This window comes from Dermacentor albipictus, chromosome 9, assembly GCF_038994185.2.
Source record: "Dermacentor albipictus isolate Rhodes 1998 colony chromosome 9, USDA_Dalb.pri_finalv2, whole genome shotgun sequence".
NCBI lineage: Eukaryota > Metazoa > Arthropoda > Arachnida > Ixodida > Ixodidae > Dermacentor > Dermacentor albipictus.
Window position 1 is genome coordinate 66,317,125 of NC_091829.1, and position 21,751 is coordinate 66,338,875.

General features: G+C 42.2%; 1 protein-coding gene across 1 annotated transcript; it reads right to left on the reverse strand.

Moving 5' to 3' along the window:
- Window positions 1–2,320: 2,320 nt before the first annotated feature.
- On the reverse strand, window positions 2,321–21,590 carry LOC139050089 (dnaJ homolog subfamily C member 21). The gene is made up of 10 exons (XM_070526293.1): window positions 21,269–21,590; window positions 17,903–18,031; window positions 17,208–17,296; window positions 13,082–13,198; window positions 12,211–12,384; window positions 11,090–11,140; window positions 9,832–9,911; window positions 8,002–8,144; window positions 3,864–3,960; window positions 2,321–3,084 (listed from the first exon to the last, which is right to left on the reverse strand). Exons 1-10 carry the CDS (start codon window positions 21,363–21,365, stop codon window positions 2,886–2,888), a joined length of 1,176 nt encoding a protein of 391 aa, XP_070382394.1. The 5' UTR covers window positions 21,366–21,590; the 3' UTR covers window positions 2,321–2,885.
- Between the last annotated feature and the right edge of the window lie 161 nt (window positions 21,591–21,751).

Consider the following 21,751-nt stretch of genomic DNA (forward strand, 5'->3'; position numbering starts at 1 on the left):
TAGTGCGACACACACATACCGTACTATACATACATACATACCAGCTATGTGTATATGTATATATATATATGTATGTATGCTATGTATGTTTGGTGAGTGTTTACTCAATAAACATTACTTACGAGTGCGCACTTGTTCGTGGTGTCCACCCTTCTGTCTTTTCGCGCCCTACCCTTGAACACACATATTCTGCAAGTCTAGACGACTAAGTTGTAAACCACTGCCTGGCCGTGGCTAAATTCAATATAGATAACGAAGCAAAATTGTCGCTGTTACAAACTGCATCAATCCTTGCAATAAAATTAGTATGGTGTCTTACAGAAATGTGTAGCGCTATCTTTTTTTTATCTGCACCAAATTACAAAAAATAGCCTGTGGCAAATAGCCCAATTCTAAGCCTTGATCGAAATAACTCGATGAGGCAGCAACTAGTTCTACAAGAGATCCAAACACTTAACTGAATAATTTACAAAGTATGCTAATTAAAATTTTTTGTTAATTATGTTACGACACATACTTCAATATACAAATTTTAGCTAATGAATTTTGAAGGCATATCAACTTGGCAAGAAGTGTGTGTGTGTGTGTTTGTGCACGTGTGTGTTGAATAGGGCAGTGTTATAATGATCAAACATTTAAGCACAACAATAACTTCAAGAATCAGTACGAAAGCCATTTACAGGGTGTCTACCAAGCTGACATTTCCAAATTCCCTGAGTTTTCCAGGTTTTCCCTGAGCACTTTTGCTAAATTCCCTGAATGAGCCAGAACTTTGTTTTATGTCAAGACAGGCTGACACCATGTTGCCCGATACTGTCACTCTCTAGTAAGCATGTTGAAACAAAAAAATGACTTAATCCAGTTTGAATAGTAAGGATTAATATCTATTTTATTTAAAAAGAAAACAGAAGGAAGGTGTTAGTAAAATGCACAGTGAAAAAATGATAAAACCCATTGCAAATTGGGTCTAACATTTACAAATACGAATGTAAGGAGGTGCATACATAAGTAAATATTTTTTTAATATGAGCCATTTCTATCAACTGATATCAAGCTCATCGGTATGAGGCCTGAACTTTGTCACAACTAAGATTCTCTCTCAGCAGCTGGGAAGTCAATCTCAACTGTCCTGACAATGACATACTCTCAGCCCGTACAAAACATCTCAGTGTAGGGTTTCTCTGCTTTAAATAGCTTATTTTGGTTTGAATGAGGGACACCTGCATCTCAGCATCAGTCAACGCTTTGTTTTTTGAGCTCAAGCTCCTTCAAAGAGGTGGCGGCACGCTTAATTTCCCGTTAATTCCTCAGGACGTCGGTCCTTCCTGTTCTCATCCTCCTTCTGCCACACGTTCACCCTATGGATCATTTGAAGGATCCTCTTGGTCAGTTGTACAGTCAACGTCCGAAATTTCAGACTCCCTAGGGGCCGCAAAAACATCCGAAAAATCGGGCAGTCCAAAAAAAATGAATGCATGTCTCTAACTGCCTATAAGGGCTAAAATTGGCACAGGCAGGTCCGCAAAAGTTCTTAAGGCCTGCCAGTACACTTATTAGGCATATCAGTGCTCGTGCTGTGACAGGAGATGGGGGTGCACGCGCGTATATTTAAGGAATACATACTGTGTCCCGTGACAATTGCCCCTTCCCACGCTTGTTAAGCTTCACCGCCTAGCACTGCTGTAATGAGGCGAAGCTAACTTTTAAAGACTGGCATTACGAAACGCGCTGTGTGTGCTCTGAGAGCATCGAAGCCAATGGCGAAGATTACAAACGTGGTGTTGGTGCCATTGCTGACAGCGGCGAATTCTTTCAATGAAAAACACGGCACCGCACGGCAAGAAGCTTAACAGCGAACGTAGAAGCAGCTAGGCCTAACGTTGCCGTGGTGGTAGCTACGGCTGCCGGCGGATCTGCGTGCGATAGTGCCAGTTCGAGGCGGCGAGATAATCAAAATGGCGGCGGTGGCGGCTTTGATTAATTCCATTTCAGACCTGCAGTCAGGGCAATATACATTTACTATATGGAGTACGTGGTGGTGCCGCAAAGCCGTGCAAATTATCGGGCATGTCCGAAAAAGCGTCTGGAAAATCGGTCGTTAACTACTTTGGTAACACATCGTGCCGATGACACGGCGTCAATGACGATTCATTGCGATTCTTCTGTTACTGGAGCGAGCATTAACACGACTTTCGTTCCCTTTCAATAAAGTTACAGCTAATTTTCCCTGACAGAAGCACAAATTCCCTGAGTTTTCCCTGAGTTTTTCCAGACTGTTCAAATTCCCTGAGAATTCCCGGTTTTCCCGGTTGGTAGACACCCTGCATTTAGCTGGCCTTTGTAAAAATTGTGCATGTAGTCTTACTCTTGAGATGACCCATTTTTTAAAACCAACAAAGTCAAACAACTGGGAAAGAAATAAAAATAGAATCATTCTACATAAGAAAAGCTAAAGATAATTGTTTAAGCACATACATCTTTTCTTGCATAGTCAGAAAACAAGATACGAACACTTTTGATCTCGCCTAATAATACCGATGCATGTATGCTGGTTCTGGGCCGACTATAAGAGGCTGGCATTCTTCGGCCAAAAATTGAGCTGGCACCAAGCACTTGTCCTGCAGTGCATGTTCTTTTCTTTGTGTCCTTGTTTCAGTCATTGCTGCTTCAGTTTAGAGTGAGGATTCATGGAGAAAGCACACACATACACACAGAAACACACATAAACACACACCTCACCATGGTGTGCTGTGGAACACGTTTGCACAAGGCTTTCAGTGCACAAATTCTAGTTGCACTGGTAGGCACAGTTCCATTCAAGGCCATTTTCAATAAATGCTAGCGGTGAAGCCAGAACCCATTATGTTCTCATAATCTGAAGGATTTTACTTTTTCGATTTCTTTTTATGTTTTGTCTTCGGCAGCTTCGTTTCGACATTGTCTCCAGCGTCTTGAGTTTCAGCAGGGACAGTTTCTTCTGGTTGGGTGGCTGTGCCAGCAAACTGGGCCTCCTCCTCCTGCATGGCTTCTTTGAGAAACTGCACGTTTTCCTTGTGCTTCTTTGACTTCTCATGGTTGGCGAATCTGCAACCATGTGAACAAACAGTTCACAACCTTGAAACAGTGTTTGCTGCACAAAAAAGTACAAATACCATGTACTGCTACTCACTCCAGCCTAGAACAATTCCGGAATGGAACCTACTTCCACATGACTTTACTAACTTGTCACTAATTGATGTCACTAACTTTCACTAACTGACGTCACCAACTCTTCAGTTGATCAACATAATGTTGGCAAGGACAAACACGTTATAATCTTGTTAGCTGTGCATCTGTTTAAAAATGAGCAGACAAAACTTGGCAATAATGACTGACGCCAAGTGCTCTCATACCCTGGTAACCAATGTTAAACAGCAGACGCCTCCGTGATAGTCACAAGGGGACCCCAGAAGCCAGTTTGCTTTGTTTATGTATTAACAAACAGAGCATCTTAGCAATAACAATGAAACATTGTCCGCAAGTTGTGTTTAGCATGAGATGAAACGAAATGAGGCTGACTCTTTATTTCTTGCTGTTGCATTGGAGAGTAAGTAGCAACAGAGAATTCAGATCAAGGCAGGCGACTTGGTTGTTGTGCAATCTTGTTAACCAACAGAAGCCACTGTGCAGAATTCCAAGCAACAAGCTAAGTTTTTTTGGCTGGCCAGAAGACTGGTGATACGGCAAGCAACAGCAACGGCCAAGCTCTTCGTTCAAAAATTGTATGGACGTGGTTAAGCCTCAAAGGATTGCATGTTAACCATGCTAATCTATCTTGCTACGAAACAACTGCAATAAAGAAAAAGAAAAAGGAGTGCACTCACGCTTTATCTGATTTGAAGCACTTATCACAGGCCACACAGTAAAGTTCGTCTGGATCGTCATCCTCAGACTCATCGGTTTCTGATTCTGCACCATTCTCTGGAAAAAAAAGAAAGGAAAAAGAAATAGTTCATTTGTTTAGTAGTGAAAAGAAGGCAAATTAATTTAGTTGCTTTAAAGTAATTTGTCTCTTGAACAGTCAGCGAATTACCTTAAATGTGTATCTTTTTGGAGAAATACCATTTAATCAACAGATTTAATTTTATGAGAACTGAAACATGCCTGCAAGCTGTCACTATAACGCTGATCTTATCTATCATGTTACCTGCTAATTGACAGGCAAAAATAAATTTCAAATTGTAAAGTGCCAGGAAGTCTCAATGTTTTTACCAACTTTGTACCAATATGAAGTCGCCGACCGATAATTCAAACAGTCTTGGTTATTCAGATAGCTTTGTGGCACCATCACTCATCTCGCAGACTTAATTTATAAGGACAACCGAAATTTTGGATAACTTACAGCAGCCCATTCAATAATTTGGACTCAACATGCACAACTGCTTGCTAATTCAGCCACCGAGTTGAGAGCAGAAAGAGATATTTTTGATACGTCACTGGCATGGAGGAAGGCCACGGTCGCTGGCCATGTTGCTGGTACTTCCTTGAAATAGAAACTAGTTGTTAAGGTGTAAACACTGTGTTTGACGTGTTTGCAGTTTGCCAAGCAAGTTACATGCATCCAGCGTCCTTCCCTTTACGTGTCAAATAGTGATGTAGTTTCTAGAGACTTCCTTTATTGCTATTATGAATTATTGTTGCTAAGAGTAGGAAGCTTGAAGTGGCACCAACTCCACCCTCGATGTCTCCACCAACTTTGAGTGCACGGGAGAATCACTGTTGAGAAGAAAACTATGATCATTCAGCTATCAGATTGCGGTCGACCTCTGTTAAGTTGTTAGGGAAGGAGATTCGGTGCTTGCATTAACCATACCTTTATCTATCAGTAGCGACACCATGAAAATGGTCGAAATACCGACTGACCAAGTCACAGGCACGTGCATGTGTATAAGTGACATGTTGACAAGCTTTTTTTTTTTGGCCAATTGTGGAATAAACCCACTTATTTTCCTGTAAATACAATATTGCAAACTCTCAATTATTCAGACCATTTGTCAGTGCTCATAGAGCATGAATTATCAGTTAGCGACCGTATTTCTGAGGGCTGAATGTGGCTGGATGGAATGCACATTATTTTCTAATACTAGAAATACTAATTTAGCAATTTATATGCAGTAAGCAATTTTAGACATCAAAGAAACAAATCTGCTTCCCAATGGTGTAGGCTATGGTCAACAAGATAACAAACTAGCACTAGAGGGGAGCTGAAACGCTTATCAAAGAATGGCCTCGCTATTAAAATATGTTACCTCACAAATACCCAGGAGCAAAAATTGTTCAAATACTTCATATCTAAGTGGAGTTAGGGGTAGTTATCACACCAATGTGAGGCTCTCTCTCTCCTTTTCATCTCCATTAGCATGTTGGAAGCTACACAGGAGGATGGCAAGGAGGCAAAGGACCCAATCAAAAGATGGTAATTTTTTTTCTCTTTGCAATTCTATTTTCGATTCAAGCTTGCACTTTGCTCTCTTAATGCAAGATTGGCACTTGGGTTGCCTCCTGTCACCACACTCCTGGAGCTATGTCACTCAAAGTCAGTGGCCAGAGGGCTCAAAGCGACACTCTGAGGCGGCCGCAGCATCTTTGCTTCACAGCACACCCTTTTGAAATTTCCGAGGCCACGAGTACCAGATGCAGCTACCTGCAACTGCCATGTGTAGAAAGGAAGTGCAAAGATCAAATATGAGGGCGAATCAGAAGGTCATTGCCCCTACTTTTTTTTATATAAATTACAGCTGTAAATGCAAATTCAATTTATTGTTACGATCGGCCTGCAGGGGTACTGCTCTGCAAAGCTATCTCAGCCTGCTGCAGGTGCTTCGATCAACCCGTGGGGGTGGCGTCCTTCAGAGAACCAGCAAAGACAACAGCGCTAACCGACCATGAACTTCCTTCGGAGAACTGGAGACTACGGCAACGTTAATCCACCATGCGCCTTTCTTCGGAGAGTCTGCAACAGCAGCAGGGCTGGCCACGTTTGGCGGACCGTGTTTTGTTGGTTGATTTGCTGTGGCTTTCATGGTCTATTTGCAGCAAGAGAGGTTCTCTAACACAAGGGTATGTTGCGGTGAGTTTTCTCGGGCCCCAGGATTCGTCCCAGTCTGCTGACACTCGTGGCGACCACCGGAGAAAGCCAGCTCTGGAATTAAGAGACGCCGGCTGGGGCAAGCATGACCACCTGGCTACGAGGACCCGCTCAACTCGGTTTCTGGGAATCCAAAAAGCGTATGTGAGTGTGTGAGCCCTCCCCCTCAAAGGCGGGTCGATTACGCCCCAACGACTGTGGATGGTCTGAATGGACGAAGGTTGGACAGCAGTTTTCCCTCCCCTAGGGATCTAAGGAGGACAGAGGCTTTTTAAGCAGCAGTTTGTCAGCTGCTAGAGTGTGCTCGTGCTCGACAAGCGATGTGCTTGGTGCTTTGTGCTGTATCCTTCTTGCATGCTCCATTTGGGAGTCATGCTAGACTGTCGAAATGTATCTCTTTTTTTAATGTAAATATGTAAATAAATCATGTACTCCTAGTTCTCGATGAGAACAAGTTCCTCCCTACAACCATGTCCCAAACGTGAGTGGGTCCGACGACAGCATGGGCCAGCTGCCACATAGTTCATGCCCGACTACAACCCTTACAACTGGATGGCAGCAATGAGATCGTCCTATAAGTCTTACAGTATCCTTTCCCAGTGGTGGACCTTTCTTGGACCGGCTTGGCTTTATCTGCCGGTAGCTATTTGGTACAGCACAGCTGTCATTTGTTGAAACTAGTGGGTGTGCTTCACACGTCCACAGCATATAAGCAACGAAGTGTGCTTTGTTTTCTATGAAGCAAGGGACGGACGGAGAGTCTGGACCACCCACCATACAGTCCGGATCTCACCCCTAGTGATTTGCACGGGTCCGCTGAAACAGTTCCTGGCAGGACTGCGATTCACGTGCAACAATAAAGCCAAGACAGCAGTAAGACAGTGGTTCCACAGTCAGCCAGACGAATTATACCCCAGGGGCATCTCAAATTTAGTGCTGCAATGGGACAAATGTCTGAACAGGTGGGAGACTAAATGGAAAAATAGTGTAAGGTATGTAAAACAGTACATATATTTGTAATTACCTGTATGTACCTTATTCTGGCTGATAAAAGATAGGGCCAAGACATTCCGATTCCCCTTCATACCCTTTTGGTCATTTTGAGACTGCAGACATATAGCTTTCATTCATTTAGCTCAAAATTAGCAATGATAGTATCACTGAGAATGATCAAACGATCACAAAATCCACCAATAGTGATTGTTTGGCTGCTTGACATGTAGCTACTGACTACACTGCGAATGAGAGTGCGAGCAACTTTTCACTGTTTTAGACACAAGATTGTAAAATTCCCTGCTGCATGCAGTGGAATGTTTGGCTCACATGTTCACAGGAGCCTCGTCCACAGGTCGGCAACATTCTCTTACTGTGCTCAAAAAGTGTCTCGGGCCCCTTTAAGTTTGGAAATCGCGATGGTGCAATAAAGCTCAAGGAAGAGTAAAAACTTAAAGCTTGTTTATTGGTGGCAGACAACCTACGTTCAGGTTGATTGTGTCAAATTTCAGCAAATGCTGGTAGCATTATTTCGGCTGCAGTTTACCATGAAATTGGACAATTGCTGGTCTGTTTCAACTGCTATAGGTCGCCTCTTGACACTATACAATTCTTCGAAACCAGCAGTAAAATTTATATGATTAGATTTTTGTGCATGTGCGAATGAATAAAATTCATCCTTCTGCCATTGTAATAGCTACCTAAGCACTTGTCAAGCAGTCTAATGGCTTTTCGCAATAGGCAGTAGATGATAAGCAAACAGCACAGGCGGCAATGCTAGCTTGCTGAGCCTCTTTGTTTTCAGTATGGCGCAATGGAGTAATATCCTTAAAACGAACACATCACATCTCTTCCTTGCCACCCCACGAAGTGGTGCTTACCTGCTGGCTGTTCCGCGGTCCCACCGGACTGTGCATTGTTTTCTTCACCAAACTGAGAGTCCAGCTGGGCCTCGATATCCTTCAGCTGGACTTCAAGCTGTGCCATCGAACACCACTCAGACTCCTCATAATTCTCCATAGCTCTGCACAAAGGAAAACAAAAATAAGGAAGATGGAAAATGCTGACAATACGATAGAACAGGCTATGAAACAAGGTTGATGGAAGATGCACTGGAAACAGGAGGTTCGAAGCAGGGTCTGGGACTACTCGCAACATTATATTTTTACTGTGAAACTTTCTTTGCCGCAAGACATGCCAAGTATTAGTTAGGGCTAACTTCACTTTTGGGAACAAACAAACAAGTGAAATTTTGGCGCACCATAAATGAAACATATAGGTGAGGTAATAAATAACTGTTATGATTGACTAGCATTGCTTGGAGCTGAGCAAGTTGAAACATTCACATTCAAGTTACCGTGCTTGCCTTGTTCTAAGTACACACTTTTTTCCCTCCTAAGAAAATGGGAAAGAAAATTGCCTGCGCATTACAATTGGATACAAAACTGAAGCTGTACCATAATAGCCACATATGTACATAATTATAAGTACAGTAAAACCTCGTGCATTTAGATTTCAGGAGACCTAAAAAAATATGTCCAAATTAACCAAATGTCGAATTATCGAGGTTATCAAGGAAACAAAAACAAATGCTGACTTTATCTACTGGCTTTCATTTACTTAATGAATCAGCAAATTCTGTTTCTATTGTGCATGAAAACACTGCAGTAGCAACGATTCTCATCTCAATTCATTAGCGCTCGCAGCGGTGAAGGCCTCGTGACTTTCTTTGGAGTGTGGCCGCAGTGCACGTCTTCGTCCGATGCATGTCTTCATCGGAGACGCACATTTCACTACCACGCAAGCATCCAAAGAAATGCTATTACTAGAGACGGCAATGGCTGCGGTCAAACGGGATAAATTTAATTTCAAGGTACAGTGCTGTAGGTTTCTGCTATTTCTGAAAAATAAACACCATGCAAATTTGTCAAGCGGACAACTGACGCATAGTGCGCAGACACAAAGCCGCATTCACACGGCACACCAGGCAATATTCCACGCAAGGCAAAGACAAAGCTAACCTTCTTGGAGGTCATGAACAATGTCGCACAACGAAACCTCAAGCAAACACATCTCGCTGTGTGTTCTGTGTACTACGCAGTAGTAGCCCCACAATTCAATAAAAGTTTAACACTTCAGTCATGATGCCATGTGCCGTGTGAGGCAATGACAATGCTAACCTCCTCAAAGATTATGAACAATGGTGCACAACAATGCCACAAGCAAACACGTCTCGCTGTGCATTCTGTGTGGTACACAGACAAACAGCAGAGGTGCATTCAAGGTAACCTTTACCATCAATTCACTATTCTCGTATTGTAATGAACATTGAAGAAATTAAATATTCATCGTCAACATCACCACTAATTATCGTGAATCAAAGCAAACGGCACAGAAATCTTCGCTTACGTTGATTGCTACAGTGCGGGGGATCCATATAATTTTTTAATTTATGTTCAGTTCAATATACTGTTAAACATTAACAGGTAGTTCTAAAATATTCGTATTCGAATTTATTAGGAAATTTTATTATTCAAACATTAATATAAACAACATATCTACACAGCATGTGAACGTTTGCTCACAGAGTCATGTTCATGACTGTCTTGTTCACACAGTTCCAGTCCATTGCTAAACACTCCGACGAGGAACCAAGAAAACTGCAAAATGACAAAGAGTTCAAAATTTACAAAGTAATGAAATCTGCTCACTTTTTCTGCTCTAAAATCCTCTGCACACGCTTGGCCTCGGACTTCCGAGCACTCTCGGCTGCCTTCTCCTCGAGCTCTTTCTGCAAGCACAATTGCAAAAAATAAGTGCACGTAAGGCAAAGAAAAGATTTTATAAATAGAAGAAATGGAATACAAACAATGCAGTTTCAAAAAAGTGTGTCATGAGCATAATCTCTCACTTCTTTAAGTGACGCCAGTAACATCATGAGATTTCAACAAAACTGAAATGCACATAGGCACTGAAGCTGTTTCATGCTCACCTATTGCAGTGCTGCAGTATCTATATGATATTTAATACTTAGCACGTAAAGCTGCAGAAGCTACAAAAGTAGTGCAGTCATAGAAGTTTCACACCATGAATTTAGCAGTGCAGTTGTTCTCGACTGAAAATGCTTTCTACAGAATAACTAGTTCATATATTATAACTAAAACTTGTGGATCGCTACATCGTTACAACTCGTTACATCGAATCATGTACGTATTAAATATTTGTGCACATTTGTGCTTCCAGTGTCCAATGTTTTATGTTTTGGTCGCGAGCGCAAGCGGTGTTCTGTTGCCGCTGGTCAAAGAAATGTGTCGCTCCATTCGTTTGGTGGAAAATGGGTTGAGATCTGCGACACCTTCTCCGTAATAACTATGTCATATATGTGTCATAAAAGTGTGAAACCTTGTGCTACATCAAATTAGGTGACGCATACCGATACTTTTTTTTTTCATATGTGACGCACTATTTTTTGGTCACGTGTGCGAGCAACGAGAGAAGTTTTGATAGCCTTTGTAGAGCTGCCTACTATGTATGAAACAATGTACAGTTAAAACTCGATATAATGAACTTCAATATAATGAAATTCTTGATATAACGAAGTATTTCACTTTTCATAACCTCTTGTCCATAGAACACCATGTATTTAAAACCTCCATACAACGAAACGTGTTTGTATGCGATTTCAATATAAAGAAATTTCAATGCCACCACATAGGAACACCGAGACAATAACTGGAAACTTCCGCGGACACAGATGGTCAAATGATAGAATGACAAGCGGCTGCTTGCAAATGAGCCTCTCAAATTGCATGCCGCGCGACAAAAGAAACTGCTGGAGTGGAGTGACGCTGTCTGTGTAGCAGTGCCTACATTGCAGATGAGTTCCTGAGTTATCGGATCAGGGGCCACCAGTATGCCCATGTGACACCAGTGTTACATCTTAAGGTAGTGAAGCAAAGTCAAACTCACCTTTCTTCTTTGAACCCTCCGATCTCGCTTCCGGACGAACTGAACCAATTGCTGCATTGCAGTAAGAGAAAAACGAAAGAGAAAAGCACCCCTGTCACATGAAATATTTAAACATCACTTACAGGGAACAACATTCGTTACATCAAATGACATTGGATTCCAGCAAAGTTACATGGGCAGAGGTGATATAATTTGTATAATATGGTGATGATGGTATGTCAAAGAATAAAAGACAAAAGAGATGAAGCAGCATATCTGCAGAACTTTATAATGCGACATTGTTTCATTGAAATTAACTTGAGATATTTATGGTAATTAAATAAAAAAATATTGAGGGTTGTAGGGTTCGGAGTCCCGAAACTACATCACTACATCATGGGTTATGAGGGACGGTGTAGGGGAAGGCTCCAGATTAGCATCTCAATCTAAGATGATCTACTCTTATCTTTAATTTAAAACCTTATTTTTACATGAGCATTCTTGCATTTTCCCTGTTTTAAAGTGCAGCTGCTGCGGCTGGAAATTAAACCCACAACATCATACTTCACAGCAGAATGCCATAGCCACGCAGCCACCGTGATAGGTGGCAATAATGTTAATCTGTCAGATCATGTTTACATATGTATTTGAGTGATACTTACCAAAGTCGAGAAAAGATGGAGGCCAGGTACAAATCCGAACAGTTGTAGCCAAACAACATGGCTGACACTATACCGAGCACAGCCCTACTTTGGCAGTTAAATGACTAAAGAGCATCAGGCAACAAAACATCTGTAATGTGTTTTTTCTTTGTATACTGCATGCATAATTACATCACAATGTAGGTTCTGTCAAGGGTATCAATTCACAACAGTGCATGCAATTTAGTTTCATTGTCTTGATTAGGTTAGGCTATGTAATGTAATATTAGCTTAGGCCACAAGATATTTGGAATGTGTTGTTCCTTTGAATGGAGCAAGCGCTGTTATATCACCATGCAGGTTCTGTCACGCAGCACCAATTCATAACAGCGCTTGCAGTTTGGTTTTGGTGTCTTAATCTGTTACAAAACACACACACACTACTGGAAGCAGTACTGATGTCACTTCTGCTACAGAAATTTCATGAAGCACTACACTCACCTTGACTTCCTCATTGCGTTGCCGTCGGGCAGCATCTCGCACCTTGCGGTTCTCGCGTTCCATGAGCCGCGCCACTCGCCTGTTGGGTGCCGTCCGGACGTCATACGTGTCGAGCCAGGCAAAGGTCCGGGCCGTGCAGTAGCTCTGCCAGTGGCCGTAAAATGGGCCAACGACCTACCAGCAGGTGTAGACCAAAGAAATCATCAACTTTATGAAATTGTCAGAATAAAGCAAGAAGAGGAAGAACCGAGGGGCATGGTTTTACTTGGTCACAAACCCACAAAGGTAACAGACCATGCACCAAAGAAAAGCAAAGAGAAATTAACTATGGTTCTTACTGAAATGCAGAGATAATGAGGTAAATGGAAACGAAAGCAGGTGAAAAAACAACTTGCCGCTAGTAGGAGCCAGACCCACATCTACCACATTACATGTGCAATGCTATACGAACTGAACTACAGCAATGGCTATACTACAGTCAACAGATTTTTCAGACATGCCTGCTAATACAGATGCCTTCACAGCATCACTCTGTACCCCATAGAGCCAATGTATAAGAATGTCTGAAGTTTCAGACGCTGAAACCTTTCACCGTCTACTTTTCCAGACCTTTTGCCATGACTGTAGGTATGAAACGGCATTATTTGAAGCCAACACCGCAGCCATTTTTATTATCTCACAGCTTCAAACCAGCACTCTTGCACGCTGATCCACCTAGGCCTATCTGCTTCGACGCTCACTAACAAGCTTCCTGCAGTTTGGTGCCGCATTTTTCGTTGCCATTGTGGTCAGCAATGGCACCGACTCTACCATTGTCAGCTAACATCTATAGAAGCTTTAGTGTGCTGCAACTCAAGGTACAAACGCTTACCTCATCATATGAGCTGGTGCTGTTTCCAAAGCCTGGTACAACCACGGGGTCATCATGGTAGGGTTCATCCTCGGCAGCGAGTCTTTGAAAGACGTCTCGAAACACCGCATAAAATCCCTGGCATAAACAAGAACAGAAAGACATCAGGAATGGAGACTTTCGGCTCATTAGTAAAGGCAATTACTGCGTTTATGCGTGTATAACCGACTCAAAAAAATGAAACAATATTGACTACAATGCAGAACTGTGAGCTTTTTCACCATCACATGCATCTTCACTGCAATGATGCCACTGTCCAATGCCATTTTGAAGCAGCTTTTGGAGCAGCCAGAATGCATTTCGGAGCAGTGAAATATGCTCTCAAGGCAGCTTTATGAAAGCAACTGCAACATATTACATGGAGCCATGCGAAGACAATGATTGGTCAATGGTTTATAACCTCACGATACATACATTAAAAAATAATGCCACTGCTTTGTCGCGGTTATCATTGTGAACTACACTGAAGTGGCCATGTTGAAAGATGTGCTTAAAAAGCACTTGAGTGGAAGCACTTGGATGGCAGACACTTCGGAGGCATTTCAGAAAATTGAGCACGAGCTTAGGATGGAGTGCTTTGTGAAACATATGAATATGTTGATCAATAGCAGAGGTTCAAGTAACAAGACACCCCTTGCCTCTAAAAATGAAATGGGCAGTCCAAAATTTGTTAATTTTTTGTTGCCGCAATGCCATTATATTTATTTTCAAATTTATTGGACCTTTACTCCTTTCCGTGCCAGGCATTTTTCCGGAGTGCAACATATTCAATTTCTGTCTAACACATTAGAAAGCTTTAATTTAAAGTGCTCTTCATTGTAGATACTGTGTGTCGCTGATGGTTTTATCAGTTTTTAAACCTGGAAATACAAACAAATATGAAGACTTATGCCAATGAATTATTTTAATTGGGATACTATTTGTTTCTCATACAACATGGCCTCTTTGTTGCTGTCACTGTCCCTTGAGGACACCTAATAATTACCATTGGCGTCCTCTTAATCGAAGTTTATAAATGTTCTTGAATTTCTGCATTGTTGAAAAAATGCATGGGCATTTTGAGCTGATCTGCCATGTCGGAAAAACTAGAGACACAAGCAACACTGACAGTCAATAATATTGTCATGCCATCTGCAATATAAAAACAAAACCTACCATAAAATTTTAGTTTAGCCCATTTCTGAGTAAGATGGCACAACCTACCTATGAATGTTTCAGATTCGCAAATTATCGTGAACATGGCCAGAGGTGTGTGTCAGTGGCCAAACAAGCATATTGGGCACGGCACTTTAGAAGATAAATATTAAGTATCAGTAATATTAATAGAAACACTATGCTAGCTATGCAAAATGTTGCTTACATAGGCGATTTATGTGCTTCGGTGGTTACGATTATTAACAAGTTGGCAAATAATAAATAAAAATTTGTTAACACATCTTTAAAATTTTGCGGTTATAGTATATGTTTATATTAAACGCTTGAGGTTGACCTTATTAAAAAACAAATTCTACATTCTCCTGCAGCACTGTCATACCGAGATATGTTAGTAATCATATCTGATAGGCTAATTTTGCATTCACAAGCAAAAGTCCTGATGCAAACACAAACACCCATGTGACGTAGCTCATGGTGGAGAAAAGGAGGAAGTCAATAAAGCATTTTTTTGCTGAGAGGTGGAGTGTAGCTGTTATCAGCTCTGCCTGCCTTCTACGTTGATGTGCTACGGAATCGGCTAATTGTGTCGATAACACACCCTCGAAATGTGAATCTGGCGCAGCCAGCATTCAATTTGATGATGAATATCTCGAAATGGAATGCAGAAGAATAGAAAAACCAAACAAAATGAACTAGTTTCCAGTACGACTGTCATCTCAAGTTTCTCATATAAATACCGTATTTTTCGGCGCATAACCAACTATACCGTGTAGAACCCGCACCCCCAATTATAAGAGCATGGGAAAAAAAAATAAAAAATACACCGCATATAATTTGCGGAAATAAACTGCATACAACAATGCTCACGTCACTGTAATAACAGTCTCCATTCACAGATGAACAACTTGTCCACATCATATATTCGGCCAGCAGCTCTGTTTCCCCCCGCTCTCTTCGCTGATGTTGCTAATCTTCAGCTTCTGCTGCACTGTAAAGGGTGGCTATTGAGCGCACCTCATCATGACCCGAGTTCTAGTTTGCCAGTGCCATGTGCACTGTTTGCTTACTAAATGCAAAATGGCGATCCGCAAAGAGGAGGAGAATGGGCAACCATGAAGGAGTGGAGAAGGGAGTTTTAACACGCAGCGGTTGGGAGTGGATGGGGATCCCTATGGGATGGAGAAGCTTTGACTGAGGGAGAACCTTGCCTTGAGATGTGGCTTCATGGCAGCATGCACCCTGATACCATGAAGCCGCACCTCAAGGCAAAATCGACATATAACCCGTATCCCGACTTTACTGCTAAATTCTTGGATTTCTTTATGTGGGTCATGTGCACAAAAATATGCTATGTTCCATAATAAAATTTTTCAAAGTTAATTAACAAGTATTGGTTAAAGAAAATTAGTCACAGCACAGGTCGATTCTGCTGCAACAAGACGAAACAATCAGTGCAGCAGTAATTAGAAGTTAACGTCGCTTTGTTGAAAGAGGTGCAAAGAGTTATAATAGAAACTCTACAGCACTGGCCCACGTGCTCGTTTTGCTTCAGTGCAGCACTTGGTCTGACCACAACTGCGAATAGTGCTGATCACCTTGTTTAGGGTCACAATTAATACACTGTAACCACATTGATGAGGTGCTGACAGCATCAGAGTATAGACATGAAATAAGAAAGGCTCAGCGCAAGGTGCACAGTGCCAACTCCCAGTTGAGCTCACTACTCTTGTATGAGGTCTTAACTAAGTGGCAACAAGCAGGTAAGCAAGTGGGTGCAAGGTCTGGGGTCTCAAACTTGCTTTTGGGACAAAGAAACGACAATAAAGTAGTGCAGACAATCACAAGGGCATTTACTGAGCCATCTATACACCAATCTAGCCAGCAGGATTATTGCCAACAGAACATGCCAACGGGTGCATGACAAATCAAGGAAGTCCAACTCACCGCAACCGGATAGCAAGCGAATATGTTTGCCCCCATGCTGGACACCAACCACTAATCGTTCGCGTGACCGTACAAGCGAACGTTGGCGTGTTCGAATGATTGTGTTCATGCATTCTGGTGTCCTGCTCCTAAACCTTTCACAGGATGGTCCTGCAAACGGTCCGCGAAGCTAGCCGTCACCAAGCCAAAGAGGCAGTGGCTTTCATTTTGCGCCCGAGTAACCTCGCCGTTGGGTGGCATTAGCAGCGCAACACTCGCGCCACCTCTTGTACTATTCTGCAACTACACCGACCGCCGCAGGCGCAAAGCTACGCGGCGAAGCCGGATTACATGAGAAGTGAGAGCCATGTGGGAAAAACATGATCATGGGATGCGTGAGAGTTGAGCGACCCCGCAAAGGTGACAGACGGAGCGAAAGGCACAAGATCGCAATGGCAAGGGTGGCTCTCTTCTCACCGTGAAAAAGCTTGGCCTAAGTGTGTGCTGGCGATCAGAGCATGCTGACACAGTCCCATGCTAGCTTTTGGCATCAGCATGCCAGTTTGCATATTTTTTACGAAGGCTGTACATTGTAGATTCCTTTCCAGAGAATATATTTGTTTGAGAACCTTAAGTTCTTTAAAAAAACACAGTTAAAATTTTTCGTGCTAATTGTTATCACTTAGTACAGTCAACCACATAAGTTTACAGGATGCAGGATCTGCCAAGAAGCCGAATTCTTATGAAACGTGGTCACAGAGCTTCGAATTAAGTGTTCCAGCATGTAGTAGCCTTCGCCGTCTACACAGTGATTCATTAAATTAAAAGCACCATGCCTTAACAGTGCACAAATTCACATTTGCAATGGAAACAATGTCCAGTAAGCTTTCGTGACTGACTGAACATTACTTCACTTGACATACACCCCTCGCTTCTGCAATGCCTGGTAAGCCCTGACAATAAAAATAGCAGAACAGAAAATAAAAAGAAACCATGCATTAAAGGGCACCTTTTCGTCATCTCCATAACCGCTGAAACAGGAGGAGTTGAAGTAACAGTAGACGTCTAGACTGTCATCCTTGTAGTCACTACCAAGACCTGAAACATGAGTTGCACAATATCACCAAATGATTCAAAGTGATCATACACGCATACGTATCTCTGACCACAAGAGTTTTTGAAGCAGAAAGTCATCAAATAAATAAATACAAATAAAATTATAATAGTAACAAGTTTCATGGCAGTCCATCCTTTTGCCGTAGAAATGAATTCTGCACATCATACTGCAAAGTTCAGTTCAAACCCTTACAGTGTCTCTCAACTATCATGTACCAAGTTTTAAAAATATGCAAATGCGATGTAGCTGGACAGAACCAAAAGTAATGTTGTTTGCCGTCGCTTGGAGATACTCAGAGTATTTTTTGCTTTCTGTCTGATTACATAATTATTTTTAATTAATCAACTTATCAAATACTATAATTAAATTAGAAGTGTCAATGAGAAACATGAAGAACTCCCGAAATAGCTTTCTGTTGCTTAATACGTGCTACATAAAAGTGTTTTTCAGAGCGTGAAAGAAGCCCGCAAATACATACAAAATTAATGCGCGCAATTCTTAATCCCCAAGCTGCTGTAGCGGATATAGGTCATTACCTCTTTGTACTTTCGCAGAGATAGTGAGAGAAAAGAACAAAGGGATCTCACCTCCTTTGAGTATGGCATCACGGTGCTTGTCATACCAGGCCCGTTCCTGGGGATCACTCAACACATCGTAGGCCTGCTGGATGAGCTTGAATTGTTCCGTCGCCTCCTGAAGATTATCCGGATTCTTATCTGAAGATGAAGGGCAGTGCAGTTTTATTTCACAAATGATTCTACCAGAGCGTGGCATTAACGCTTTATAGACGAGTGCTGTCTACAAGCAACAAAATAAGTTTTTCTTGATGTGTTTGCTTTTGAATATGAAGCTTCTGGCTAAATCCCTTTGGCCAACACTGAATGATAAGCAGCAAGTACAATTTGTCGGATTGGAACAGCAACAGAGGATGGGGAGGAAGTTTGGCACATGACTCATTTAATTTTGAAAGCACATTGAGAGGAGAAAGGCCGGTGCAAAAATTAACAGCTGCAGTGGTATTGTACAGGTAATGTAGAGGAAATGCAATTTACACATTTGTTTCGCATACAATGGGAACTATCTGTACAAGTTTTATATGAAGGTGTAGGTGTCTTTGGGTGAAGCTTGTCTACAGTCTTCGGCCTGGCAGTGTGTTGCCCATAGGCAGCAAACCTAGCGCTCAAAAAGGTTCTGCAAAATATTTTTTTCTTGAATATCCTTATCTTCAGTGCATCCTGCTCATTTTGACAACAAATACACATTTTCTTTATGTATTTTTATGTCTTGTCCTTAAAGGGTGAAAGACAGAGCTAGTAGACTACAATGTAAGCCTTGGTGATTTGGTTTGGCAAGGTTCACTCCGTTGAAAGTAGAGTGCAAAATTTCGGAGGAGACACATGGAAAAGACACGATACAGGTGCCAACTAACAAGGGCTAGGCGTTTCATTGATTAAGCTTCTGATTAATGCTTTAATTGCAAAACTAATTTTTTAAAATAGCGATTGTTTGGTTGACGTGATGTGAGAAGAAACACACAAGTTGTGACAACGTCCCCAGTTTGCTTGATCAGCAGCAAGGATGAGAGCCTCAGACTGAGCTACAATGTTCTGTGTGCACGTCTACCTGGGGCGACAACAAAGGATGCCCCACGTGTGACGCACTTCCAAGTCAGTGGAACAAGTGTTCAAGCAAATGCCTTCACTGCAGTTGGATTTCTGATCACGTCTGTGTGATTTTGATGCTTGACGCATGTCCACTCATGCAAGGCACCATTGGTGTAATATGAAAGCCAACCGTCCACACAAATAGCATAGCTTGCGTTCTCTTCAATCTTTCAAGGAATAATAACCAGTTTTGTTATTTAGCGCACATATGCCTATGCCCAAATCCGATTATTCAATTAATTGATTAAAATGTCCTGATTAGTTAAGTTAAATATTTTGGTTCACGCCCAGCCTTACTAATACCAGTAAATTTAATAAATTCCCTTCAATGTTACTCTGGCCAAGTCTGAAAGGCTGCCTGAATAGGGATGGTCTATGAAATGTGGCCATAGGTAGAACCTTTCACTGTATTTGTAAAAGTGTGGCTGCTTACAAGATTTTTAATGCCAGCACTGTTCTTTTTCAGCATCAACATTAAATGACCCTGCTAATAGTAGAATTGATTTGCATACAACTGTGTAGGCAAACAGTTTGTTGCTGCACCAAAACAATAGAGGTCATGGTTGAAGGGTTTAGGTACTGTACAGCTTTGCACATAGCCTTTGTTTTGATTTCTCAAGTTCAAATGTATCAGGAATTTCTGCTCCCACATGCACATTGATCTATTTTTGCTTATTTATATGCATGGATGTGTATAAATTTACTGTTGTTAGTCGATATCCCTATTGTGCCCTTGTTCTGCATGCAAGTTTTTTCCAGTTTACATAAAGAAAAAGGTATTAATTTTGAGCTCATAGTTACAGTTGATTTCTACCAAGGAGCTTAAAACCACCTAGGTTAAACCACGTGACTCAGCTGAACCGGGCAACTGACTAAAGGTACGTTTGATTCGCCTGCACCATCTGAACCAGTTCACGAGGTGCTGCACCCTGCTATTTGTTTCAGCCGTGCACCAATGGCGCCCTCTGAACCATGCCATTCATTTCAAAAGGCGCAGGAAAGGTGCAGGACTGGTTCACGATTTCACTGCACCCTCTCTACTGTCGGTGCCGACTTGGTGCAGGTGTACAGGTGCAAAGCAGCAGTGCAGCAGACGACCTAGCACATAGTCGCAAATGCCAATGAAACCCCACTTACTTAAAATGAAGCGCTAGAGTCTGCCGTGTCTACGCAGGCGCAGGTGTATACACCTCAGAAGCAGATCACACCAGCAGTTCAGGACCTCTCAAACTTATGCATTCTGTGCACATTGGTCGGACACATCATAGCACCTGCACCACGTCTACACCTTGGCATTCGTTTCTCGAGTGTCGCGCTGTGCCTGTGTCGCAGAAATCAAGCTGCATAATTTCTTAAGTTCTCATGAACTGCTGTGAACTGGTTCACAGTGGTGTGGGCAAATCAAGCAGACCTTAATGCCCAGCTGGCACAGTCACTGCCTTTATGAACGTAATCATATTAGTCCCATGTGAACTGGAATAAAGCGTCTCAATGTGGATTATTTTCGTGAAGAAAATTGACTGGTTTGACTAGCTAACCATACAGTCTATTGTGTACTGTCACCTTCGTATGAAAGCAAGCTGCTTCTTAACCAGGAAGGAGGTACTTGGACGATAGCTTTGGACGCAGCCGATCACATTCAATGCACTGGCGACTCTACAGCTCGTCTAAACAGGTCACAAATGTGAATTTGTGTATAACCGATTTAGACTATCTCGCCAGAACTGTGACCGTGATTCCCTTAATTTTAGGCGTATGCGTGCACACTTGTGGGTTGTCTCTCGCAAAGAATGCGCTGCTCGGGCAAGCAATGCGGTCTGTTCGCCTGGTCTGCCACATTTAAGATGAACTGGAGCAATTTCTGAAATAGTTAGCACACATTGGAAACCGCAGTTGCATGCACGTACGATTCAAAAAGATAGTAATAACAGAAAAAAAATTGTTTCGAAACAGATAAGGGCACGGACACCTTCGTAAATGAATGCGCAGGAGCGTCACACGTGCCTAGAGAAGGCACGGAAATGCGGCTAACCCGAATGAAACTACCCGTGACTCCAGTATCCTTTAAGAAGCGCTGTAGGCAGTCCCCTAAAATGTTATGTACTGTGCGCGCTAATTTGTGCATCTTGTGGCACAGAATCACTGACTAGCCACGACACTTCGTTCTTACGCTTTCGCGTCCAGAAGAAGCACGTCAACCCAGTGCGGAAGAATTCGGGTATAGTTTCGCTTGAAGTCACAATCGTGATTCGTGAACGCGTAACCCGTCGCGCAAGCGTGCGTACTTACCTGGATGCCACAGTAGCGCGAGTTTTCTGTAGGACAATTTCAGCTCATCCGGGGTCACGTTTTTGGACACTCCTAGAACTTCGTAATGACACTTCATGTTGAAGATGGGGAACACGGAAGTGAAAAAGTGGAGATAAATAAATAAATAAACGGCACCCTAGGAACAAATTTCAGGGTATACACGTCAAGCACCACCGCACGAAACAATTCATGGTTCGTCAAATGCGGACACTCGATTTATTTCGAGATCTTTCGGCAACACTATGCAACACCACGACTTCGGCGCCAGCACTCATGCAACGTTTGCCCACGCTGGATTGCCTTGGATTAGCTTCGATCGGTTCCAATACTCTAAACATTATGTTTAGCTATATCATTGACGCAGACAAGCATCTAAAATTAAAAAAAAGTGATATTTATAAATTTTTGCATTGCAATTTTTATTGTTGTGTAGTTGTGGTGTGTAGTCTGGTGTAAGCATAC